The sequence below is a fragment of the Poecilia formosa genome, unplaced genomic scaffold, assembly GCF_000485575.1.
Source record: "Poecilia formosa unplaced genomic scaffold, Poecilia_formosa-5.1.2 Scaffold40, whole genome shotgun sequence".
Taxonomy (NCBI): Eukaryota; Metazoa; Chordata; class Actinopteri; order Cyprinodontiformes; family Poeciliidae; genus Poecilia; species Poecilia formosa.
In genome coordinates, this window is record NW_006799979.1 from 583,859 (window position 1) to 595,299 (window position 11,441).

General features: G+C 40.0%; 3 protein-coding genes across 3 annotated transcripts in view; 2 read left to right on the forward strand and 1 right to left on the reverse strand.

Annotated features, from left to right (window-relative positions):
- LOC107836129 (uncharacterized) overlaps nt 1-1,645 on the forward strand; it is an 11,293-nt gene extending 9,648 nt beyond the window's left edge. The window contains exons 11-13 of the mRNA XM_016671033.1: nt 46-200; nt 755-977; nt 1,251-1,645. Of these exons, the coding sequence (XP_016526519.1) occupies nt 46-200; nt 755-977; nt 1,251-1,390 (518 nt within the window). The 3' untranslated portion in view covers nt 1,391-1,645. The remainder of the gene's footprint in view (nt 1-45; nt 201-754; nt 978-1,250) is intronic.
- dnaaf10 (dynein axonemal assembly factor 10) lies at nt 1,513-7,380 on the reverse strand. The gene is made up of 8 exons (XM_007551091.2): nt 7,099-7,380; nt 6,235-6,335; nt 5,971-6,101; nt 5,731-5,832; nt 4,520-4,635; nt 4,112-4,246; nt 2,941-3,038; nt 1,513-1,985 (listed from the first exon to the last, which is right to left on the reverse strand). Exons 1-8 carry the CDS (start codon nt 7,282-7,284, stop codon nt 1,778-1,780), a joined length of 1,077 nt encoding a protein of 358 aa, XP_007551153.1. The 5' UTR covers nt 7,285-7,380; the 3' UTR covers nt 1,513-1,777.
- Nucleotides 7,381-7,576: 196 nt separating this feature from the next.
- Nucleotides 7,577-10,048, forward strand: pno1 (partner of NOB1 homolog). The gene is made up of 7 exons (XM_007551090.2): nt 7,577-7,865; nt 8,689-8,835; nt 8,957-9,040; nt 9,234-9,294; nt 9,412-9,529; nt 9,638-9,708; nt 9,799-10,048. Exons 1-7 carry the CDS (start codon nt 7,665-7,667, stop codon nt 9,864-9,866), a joined length of 750 nt encoding a protein of 249 aa, XP_007551152.1. The 5' UTR covers nt 7,577-7,664; the 3' UTR covers nt 9,867-10,048.
- The last annotated feature ends 1,393 nt before the right edge of the window (nt 10,049-11,441 follow it).

Sequence of the window (11,441 nt, forward strand, 5' to 3'; positions counted from 1 at the left end):
TCCCAGTGAAACCTAATCTGTAACTCAGTGTCATTATGTGTGTAGTCCCTCCAGTAGAAAACACAGCCAGCGCGTCGGGCCCATTGAACCCCAGGTCTCATGTATCGCGGCTCGGTCTGGCTCGGGCCTTCTCACGCTCTGCAGACACCCAGGATCAGGCGAAGCACTTCTACAAAGAGGTCATCGCCATGGCGCCGGGGGTCAGTTGTTATCTGAAGTGTTTGTTTTGGGCATTCCCTCTAAGCTTTCGCAGTGCAGCTTGTACTGGTTTCAAGATAAGATTACATCCCCGCCCTATGGTGTCATTCCGGTGTCAGGGTTCCTACACACACACGTTGGATGTAGAAATGTCAGACCTCCACCCCCCCACCCCCCGACTCAACCTCACAGAGATCTGGGTCGTTTAAATTCATTTTGTAAAGAAAGAATATTAAAAACCAGGCAGCAGTGGGAAAGATTTAACTGTAGAAATTATAAAATCAAAAACTTTATGGAAGGAAAGAAGGAAGAAAGGAGTCAAGTGGGAATATAATGATAAAGGAAAGGAAATGAAGCAAGGACACATGAGAAGAAGGCAGTAAACAAAAAAAACCCAAACACCTAAGGCAGAATTAAAGACAATTCAGGACAACATAAACCAGTCTATAGGGTTTGTCAAAAAGGGAGATTATAAGCCCAGTTTTAAAATTAGATCCTAACCCCAACACAATGTTATTTCTAACCCACAAGTCTAAGCTGATATTTTGGACGACAGATCCACGATGCGTACATTGAGCTCGTGAAGCTGGTGGAGCCCTCGGACCCGGAGGCTGCGCTGGACGTGTACTGCGGTTTCCCTCTGAAGGACGTGGCCGAGCAGAGCTTCGACGACGCCTTCATCACCGGGGAGATCGTCCGCCTGCTGATGTCACAGCAGCTGTTCGACCACCCACAGCTGGGCCCCAGCCTGGTCGCATACGGCAAAGTCATGGGGCTAAGTAGGTCCAGACCGCTAGGTCTGTTAGTCAGGCCTGGAAGAAAGCTGAAGAAATTGTAGATGATGTACAGAGACTAGCAGAAATATTCATAATCCTGTAGCATTTTTTTTTTACATTTTGACCTCAGTGTATCTTCTTAGACAGCAATGCTTGTGTTGGTTTCCTCATTAAATCTGAGTAAAATACGGAGGCATTTTAAACTCAAATGTCAAACGGAACGCATCTGTGTGCAAACGTCGACTTCTGAAGTGACATCTGCGGCTCTGTTCACAGGCGTCATAGAAAAGTACATCGACATTCTGGACGAGAAGTCAAAGACGTCGCTGCTGAAGAGCATCTACGCGAAAATCAACAACAGACAGGAGGACGACCCGGATCTGCAGGACTTCTTCAGATTCAAATGCTGGATCTGAGCTGCGTTTCCCTTTCCCTCTCAGGCTGTCTTGTTCTTTGTGTTGATGAAGATGTTTTTATTTAACTGAGATGTCATATTTTTGTCACGTAGCACAGAGGATATAGGTAAATCTCTCTCTTCTTTTTTTAAAGAACACTTTTAATCTAGAAACAGTTTTCATTGTTAAAAAAAAAAAAAAGTCATGTTAGAACACAGACCTAACAAAATGTACATGAAAGACGGGAATTTTAGCGAGAATAAATCTGCACCTTGACATGCAGGTGTATAAGTAATTTCTTCACCCTGTATTTGAATTCAGATATTTGTCTGCGCATCTAAACGAATCCGATTCCCAAACCGGCGGATGGATAGAAACGCTCCTTCTTGGTCTTCCCGGCAGCTTCCGTTACGCCACGTTGAGTTTGGTGACGATGAGCACGCGGACGGTCTGGTCGAAACCCGAACACACGCAGAGGCCCTGCTTGTCGGGGCTCCAGTCCAGGCTGGCGATTGGCTGAGTGGACAGAGTGGCGTTCTGCAGGAGGTTGATCGACCCGGCGACGCCCACATCCGCTCCGTCAGAGTCCTTCTTGCTTCTCTGTGCGGGGTACTCACTGGAGATGGGATTTGGGGGAAAAAAGCGTTTACTACTAAGTAAAAAGATAAAACTTTTTTATTTTTACTTCTCCGAGCTTTACGACGGAGTGTCAGGGCCACCAAGGCTACAAGAATGTTTGTTTAATCACAAGAATACAGTCATAACGTTAACAGAATAAAGACACAATTTTACCAGAAGAACATTTGAAAACTATGGGAATAAAGTTTTTAATGAGAGAAAAGCTTCTGCAGTTATCATGATCTGACGTGAGAAGCTCAGTCTATTTTTTTTTTCTCTCGAAATAAACAATAATTTCAAACTCCTGCTACTGATAATAAAAGATAAGAGTATCCTATTTGCAAAACCGATACCGAAGTGGAACTTTAGAAGATGTTCACCGTTCCTCGTTTTAAGATTTTTTTGTGTTGGGAGTTCTCAGAAATGTTTTACTTTATTTTCCTAACATTACCACTTTATTCTCATAATTAAAAAAAAAACAGTAGCCTGACCCTGATAACTCTGTTGTAGAGTTGACCTGAATTCAAAGTTCAAAAGCTGTAAAAGACACTTGGCAAACAAGATGGTGGCTCGAGGCTTGATGGCATCATCACTATGGAAACGAAAGGAGTGCTTTGGTGGGGAAAAAAGAAAAAAAGAATCCAGATTTTGAAAAAAAAAAATTATCTTCAAAAACCCTATTATGTATGCCGCACTTTTCAGATTCTAATTTGGGAAAAAAATGTGAAATGATGCATCGTTTTCATTCCACTTTAGAACATTCAGTGTTAACGTAGCGCATCAGTACATTGGAGTTTGTCGCTCTGATGTGAGAAAGTTAACAGGGTGTGACTACTTTTGCTCAGACGTGTAAAAACTTTCAGAACAGCAGAAGTGAAAACGTTAAAAACAAACAAAACAAAACAAAAAAAACAGGTTCTGCAGCTCAAAGTGATTCATGTCCGATTACTCACTACTTCCACAGATGTAGGTTTCCTGCTCCCCCTGCAGTCATAAAGATGTCTCTGTTCTGGGGCAAATGCCTCACCTGCCAGATGGTTGCTTTGTGAGCCTAAAGGAAAATAAGAAGAAAAAAAACAGAAGAAAAAGCTTTAAAAATTTGTTGAAAATTTCTGGATCAAACACAGAAATCATGCTGGTGATGATGATTTATCACATTGGATGAAACAGTTTAAACTAAAATAAGATGTGTTGAATTTCAAATATCTTTGGACTTTTAAAAAAAAAAATATATATATATGTATAATGATCCAATTTTCTCATGTCTGACTCTAGTTTTTGGTTTGCAGATCTTTTCTTCTACCTACGCCTGTCGCAGTAAGCAATTCATTAATTAATCGCATGAAAAATTAAAATGAGCTCAATAATTTCCATTCTGGCTATTCACATTTTTTGAAGGACAATTTTGTTGATGGAGACATCGTAACCCATTTCGCTTATGGTTTCAGTTGCGTGTATTTTTTAAAATGTATTTCCATTGTATTCATTGTTTTTGTTGGCTGTGTTTTATTTTGTATAATTAAGGTATATTCCATTAGAATACTGGAATATGTTTTACAAAATTAAAATGTATTGGTCTTGAGAGGGTGAACTTGCATTATTATTTTATTAACAGTATATTACTTGAAAATAGTCTTAAAAACAATAATATTACTGTTTTTTGTAACAATTACTGGGAGATTTTATCGTCCAGCAGGATTTGCAATCGTGACAGGGCCAAGTTGTCCAAAAAGTTGGAACCTCATGCCTCCAGACATTCTGCTACACCTTTGGGAAATATTCCCAGAGCTCAGGCTGCCGACGCTTCCAGCTCCGTTAAGATGTGCTGTACGCCGAGTTTATTCCCCCCACCCCCACATTTCCCAACCAAAAAGGCCACCGCTCTTCTCCAGCCCTGTGTCTACTTTGGCCCACGACAAAAAAGCCGCAGAGGAAGTTAGACAAACACGACCCCAAAAAAAACGCTTCCAGCTGTGAAAATGCTCAAATCGACACGCAGCCCTAGTTCACCTTTCCAACTGAAGGGATAATAAGAAGAACAATAATCTTTTGAATTTTTTCTTTTTTTTTTTTTTTAATATTCCCTCCTTCCCAGATGTCTCCCGCTCCGCCCTCTGTAACCACCTTTTCGGAAACGGAGGCGAAGCCCTTGGTGGGGTGCTGAGTCCTCGTGTCGAAGACGTGGAATTTTCCTTCCAGCGAGGTGGCCACCAGTTTGTTCATGTTGATGTCCTTCCTGTCAAACTCCACACAGCATACCTGCTCAGAGTGGGAGAGGAAAAAGAAAAATGTAGCTGGCTCCACGCCAGGAGAGCAATCATCGGCGCATCTAGATTCGAGAGGGAGTGAATAATGGAAGCAGCTGAGCAATCAAAGCAGCGCAGTCATTTATATTCATCATCACACCTGATAGGAGAGTTCGGCCCGTCGTCCTAAATTTTTCTTTTTTAAGTTAAGAACTTAAAAAAAAAAAATAAAAATCTATCCACCATAATTCCTCATAAGGGATTTGGACGCGTGTTTTCACCTCACCCCGTTTTTAATGTTGGTTTCCCATCGTAGAGACATGTTCCGCAGGTCGAAGAGTTTAATGTCGCCGTTGTCGTAGCCGGCACACACACATCGGTCCTGATCGTTGAAGGCATTACCTGAAAAACGTTACACTAGATTAGGGGTGAGCATTCATTGTATCGTTTATCGTTTATTGTGATAAACGATAAGCGATAATTGTCCATTTAATGATGTTTAAAAGTCCCCCCCAAAAAACTGTCCACATTGTGCTGATTGTTAGGTTTAATGTTTTCTCCAATACTTGTTCAGTGAAAGCATCAATAAATTTGAAACATAAGATTAAATGCAGTTATGATTTGAAGTTCAATTATACAAATTACACTTCTTTATGTAATCAGTGTCCTGAAGATAGGAATGTTTTCCAAGAGCTGTATTTTTGTTCAGCCATATGGTTACCTAGAAAAAAGGATGTAATAACTAGCTTATACCGTCACTTTTATCATTATTACACTACCACAAAATACCGTGATCAAACTTTAAGTCCATGTCGTCCATCCCTACACTAGATATATCTAAAATTTCCAGAAGATTGTTGAAAATAAAGATAAAAGATCCAACATGGTTTCATATATTACTAATATTCTCCTGACGTTTTATCTGCTGCTGAATTTCAAGAGGCTTTTTATGCAAAAAAAAAAAGACAGAAATGGTGGTAAATTTGTTTTGCGCAAAACACAAACTATTAGGCATATTTAACTGTTTTACAAAAACTAGTAAATTAAGCAATGGGTTTCAAAAGCACTCATAACATCTTGAACTGTTTTGTGAAATCACAACAAACAATTGTATGAAATGGAGCAACACAAAGCAGCGTTTTGTTGTAAATCTGAAAAGTGTAGGTGATTTCTGATTACACTTGGTTGGACTACGTTCTTCTTTAGTGGGTCTGAGTAAATATAGATACTTGCCACAGCTTTCTGATTGTTATTTTTAAAAACAAGCAAGACGACATTTCAACTTTTCATTCCTCTTCACAACTATGCATTAGTCTACTTTGGATGTAAATTCCCTATACAATATATTGAAGTGTATGGCTATAACGTGACAAAATGAATACTTTTTCAAAGTACTGTAGTTCTGATGATTTTCTTTTGAGGAAAAGGTCCAGAAAAGACAAATGAAAATCTTACAAATGATATCTGTATTTTGACTCTATGTAATAATTTAGTTACCAAAGGCAACAGTCCAGCAGTCCCTCTTGGTCTCTCCTTCCACAGGCTCCATGTTGGCCACAGGTAAATCCTTCTGCCTGGGATCCCACACCTTTACTGTCCCTGCAAAACCCAGCCAAAACCCCCCCACCCAAACAAACAAAAAGAAAAGATTTGTGTCTCGTTTTGTAATTTTCTCCATTTCGGTGCGATTAAAACATTTTGTATAATAAGAAAGGCATCAAGCTTTTCTGTTCTTACCGTCTCTACTTCCTGTGACGATCTCAGGAGCACCGTCACCAATTCCAAGGCCACCAACCCCATCGATGCTGTTCACGATCTCTTTGTGGGCCTTTGTGGTGTACACCGGCACATCGGGCGCTTCCAGATTCCTGTGGATGACAGAGACAAAGTAGACTGCGTACGCTGACACTTTTACTTCTGCTGCTCATCTTTCCAATTAACAGCAAAAGTACACAATTGTAAGTGAACCTACAGTTTGGTGTAAATAGACAGTTGTAGTACCATATGTGAAGATTCCCATCAAAATCTCCGGTTGCTATGTGCCTTTGTTGAAGAGACGAGGCCCCAAACGTCCCACATTTTATGGGTTTAGCTTTCTCCACCTGAAACATGGGGGCGTAAAGAGATGCTTCAACTCCAACAAAGGGACAAATAGATTCAAATCAAATGTACAGCGCCTTGGAAAAATATGCATTCATCTCGAGCTGTTTTTTTTTATTATTATCATTAATATTCAAGGCCATGAAGGGCATAGAAAACATGTGGAAGACAGCTGGTGATCTGGCCATGACAAGATCAAACTGTAACTTCTCGACCCAAACTAAAAATGCTATGGGTAGTGACCACCATCCCCATGCTAATGCATGGTGGTGGCAGCATCATGCATTGGGAATATTTTCTTGGGCAGGTACAATTCAGGGAAAATTACCAGAGGCGGCGTTCACTTTCTAATCAACAAACATAGTACCAGACCCGCAGTGTAGTTCAAGAATTTGTGATCTATCACTAAAAATCCCAATAAAACACAACGAAGTTTGCTAACATGATAAAATATGAGGAAAAATTCAAGGCATAGGAATAGTTCAGCAACACACTATAAGTTCACCTGACCTTGATTATGTGCATGTTAACAACCAAAGATAATTAATTACGTAACTAAGTTATTATTATCTCCTTATTGCAGTACATAGAAGTCACACTGTGTCACCTGGTTTCTGCAATGAACTGTCCACCTGTCTACAAACTGCCTGGCTGACTGTAACCATGGTTACAAGCGAGCAAGAGAGTTCTAGAACCCTCGCTTGAAATCGCTTGGATAGCCCGTTTTTAAAAACCAAAAAGGCCCAATATGAGGGATGATACTACCTCTTTTATGAGCTGAGCCTCTCCGTGTTGAACTTCATAAATTTGGAGCACCCCTGTTCCTCTGGCAAAGTTCCCCAAGCAGACAAACTTGGCGCTGCACGGAATCCATTTGCTGTCGAACACCGTGTAGTTCAGACTCTTCTGAATGTGTGCGATGATCTGAGGCTTCGACAGGGGCGAGGACATCTTTTAAAATACTTTATAAAAGGGTCGAGAATCTATTGAAAAACGGATATCTCCACGCCAAAACAAAATAAAGCGAGGATCCTCCCACAGAGCTCATTGCTGTCTGGAGATATGCCTGACTATAAATTTATATGTTAAGTAAATATCGTCTGCTTACGGGCATACATAATTCGGCTAATAGGCATTGATAAATGAGACTGAATTATAGTGACACATTCTGAGTTTTATTTTAAATCCTAAACGTGTACAAGAATTTCTTAACTCTATAGGCATTGATGACGCGGCTGTTTGGGTCCTTTCCATCGCACCTCATGCCTCTGTGGCCACAGTCTGCCTCAGTTTTCTAAGCAAAACTGAACTTTAAAACACCTTCTGTGGAAATGGACATCGAAAAAACTCCTACTGTAGCCGCTGAAGTGACTGGGGAGAGTAAAGATGGCGCAGAGGCGTTTACGAAGGTGAAGTCTAAAAAGAAGAACCAGAAACGTAAACGTGAGCAAGACGGAGTGGACATGGACACAGAGGAGAGCGTGGCCATTAAACGGCCGCAGTTTCCACCGATCTCCGGAGACAAATTACGGGTAATTACCTCTATTTGCTTCCATCATATGTATGTTAAAAAAGGGGTATATTTTTAGGCACTGTTGTGTTTTCAGCACTTTAACAAGTTGGTTTGAGTGCTTCCCCTTTAAAACTTGCGCATGCGCACATCGTTCTTCAGACCTATGGGAGAAACTACGAACGATTTATCTATCGCTAATGACTTCCTTTGGGTGATGACGTCTCTAACAGAACCGATACATTAAAACAATGAAATATTTAAATAAGCAATTCAAAATGATGCATCAACAGCAAAACGGTGACAAATAAACAAAACACTAAAACTGTATCTAAATACGTATGGTAACAGTCTTACCATATATCCATATATACCTATATAGACATAATATAGTTATGCTAGTTATTGCAGGATTTTATTTACTATTCTAATAAATGTAGCTCATATCATGACACTATGAGTTATTTTATGGTGTCTTCCATTTTGGCGTTGCTGAAATGCTTTTCTGTGATTCATAATTATCTCTTTAATATATATTTTTAATTTATTTATCATTTATCTTATTTTTACTCCAACATATTATTCTCTTTCAACCTGGTAACCAAACATAATTTTGCCATTTTGTGTCTCAAGTCAAACTACTTTGACAATGTATGCAAATAAAACGACGTATGGCATATGTTTACTTAAATAATAGTGATTAAGAATCCATAAATCTATGTGTGTCCTGAGATAAGAACGATTATGTTTGAAAGTTAATGAATGTATAGATATACTTAGTACAGATTTTTACTTACATTTTAAGGTGACATTATTTGGATATAATGTTCCTGTGTGTGATTCAGGGACCAGATGAGATGCGTAAGATCCCCGTTCCAGCTCACAGATACACCCCGCTGAAGGAAAACTGGCTAAAGATTTTCACTCCCATCGTAGAGAACCTGCAGCTTCAAGTGCGATTTAACCTCAAGACCAGGAACGTAGAAATCAAAGTAAGTTCAGACATGTTGGTAGCACTGATTTGAAGTAATGTTACTATTCTTAAGGCCTTTATTTATTTATTTTTTTCGTAGTGCTTACAGCCTCGTCTGTTTCGTGTGTTTTACTTTTCAGACGTGCAAAGAGACGCAGGAAATCAGCGCCCTCACGAAAGCGGCAGATTTCGTCAAAGCGTTCATCCTAGGCTTCCAGGTTGAGGTGAGTGCAAGAAATGCTCCCTGATGAACAACCTCAGTATTGATTAGCTGGAGTTTAGCCGATGATCATCCCTTTAGGGAAATCGAAACCTTTGAAAGTTGTGATTTCAAGTTTGTAGGACTCCATGGAGTTGTTGATGTTGAACTCGCTGGATTCCTGCCAGTGATGTAATAGTCGCCCTTCCTCTTCCCAGGATGCCATGGCGCTCATCAGATTAGACGAGCTTTTCCTTGAAAGCTTTGATGTCACAGACGGTGAGATTGCAAAACCCTAGGCCTTCTGTCTGCTCTCCTACTCTGCACTTGTTTGTTCTCCTTTTTTCTTTGCAAAAGATTGACCTTTTTGTTGTTTTACTTTTCTTTTTTTCACAGTAAAACCTTTGAAAGGCGACCACTTATCCAGGGCCATTGGAAGAATAGCAGGGAAGGGAGGAAAAACGAAATTCACCATAGAGAATGTGACAAAGACTCGCATCGTTCTGGCAGAGACGTATGTGATCCAAGTCGTGATTCGCCCATCACAGTTAAACCTTTGTGATTTTGTTTTTCCCCCAATATGCGTGTATTTAGAGTTTTTTTTCTAAATGTGTCTCAACAGGAAAATCCACATTTTAGGTTCTTTTCAGAATATCAAAATGGCCCGAACAGCAATATGTAACCTGATTTTAGGTAAGCAGCCAATCATTTAACATTTAGATCAAAACTCTAAATGCTGGAAATGACCTTTAAAACCTCCCCCTGGCCCCCACCTCTCAACAGGAAGTCCACCTTCAAAGGTTTACGGCAACATCAGAGCGGTGGCCAGCAGGACTGCAGAGAGATTCTGAAATCCGATTGGCTGCTACATGCCGTCCTCTCCTCCTTTTCTGTAACTGCGATGAGTTCACGGACTGGGGTTTGGGATGGGAAGCCAACACATACATCATATGTTTTGATGAACAGTGTTGGTCTCTGGAAATATGAATTATGTAAATAAATATCAAAAACAATAAAGGTGGTTTATTTCTGTGAATGAATGTTTTTAGCAGAACACAAGGTGTATACAGTTATTCTGTATACACCGTGTAAATCAAAGTTTGTGATTTCTAAAACTTGGTGTCTCATTTTTGGCTGAACTGGCTGAATAGTGACGATTGCAGCATCATGTATCAGTGGTGTAGATAAAACATGACAGGACACAACTGGCCATCTACATGTGGGATGTTCACTTCCTACAGCAGAATATCGGCCCAACTTTTTGATATGACATTTAACCTTAACTCGTTTATCATTCTAGTGTGAACATAAACTAATGAGAATGCAATTAATTTTGGGCTTTATTTTTTATTTAAACCCTTCTAGTTTAATAAATGTATGCAATTAAAATCCACACAAGGTTCAAATATTTACATTAAAACATTTTGGATCTTTACCTTTTTATACGTTTATTTTCAACAGGGTTGAGGTTTGGGCTATCACAGGATCTTACTGTTAGCCTAGTTGTATTAACAAACCAGTTTTGGATTATTGTTCTGTTGGAACACTCAGCTGTATGCCAGGTTTTCACCATAAGACCAAAACTGTCAAAACAATAATGGTTCAGGAGCCACCAATGACAAGCCTATTAGAAACTGGAAACTACTTGTCCACCACCGTTATGATCCTCAATGAAGCAAGTTTACCAACATGAAGGTTGCTGACCGAGACAGAAGTCCCTGCTCCTTACAGGTTTGCTGAAATTTTCAGACAAGACAATGACAGCCATTTGGCCACTATAACAAGACATAGTTAAATGAGTCAAGGTGAGGCCAACAGGACAATGACTGAGGCTGATGAAGCAGGACGATGTTAGGCTCCTGGGACAGACGGCTCTGACCTCCAGGCTTCTGAAATCGTGTGGTCTATTCTTAACAGCAGTGGAAATGCCAAGGAACCAGCAGATTGAAACGAGCCCTACCAGTTCTGCTGAGAGCAGTGACACGTCCTGATAGAATAATGAGAGAAACTTGGTGATAACGTAGTTTCTCAGCAACTTGCTAAACACTTTTTGCTAACTGTTGTATGCACTGGACAGTTTTTAGATCACAAGTCCACAATACATTTAGCATACATTTTGTCCACTCAATTTTTTTTTAAGGTCAGTGAAGTTGTTGTACAGTCATCCAACCTTTAAAAAAAAAAAAATAAAATAAAAACTCATTTCGGCTGCTTATATCTATGATCTCATTCTTTTCGGTCATGACCCAAAGCCCCTGACCACAGATGAGCGCAGGAACGTATATCGAGCAGTAAATCAAGAGCTTCACTTTTTGACTCAACTCTCTCTTCTCCATCAGAAAGTAGTACAGCTCTTGCATCAATGTGTTGATTTGTTTCCCCATCTTTCACATCTTCAGAAGTCAGAATGAGGGGAGGGAAAAATG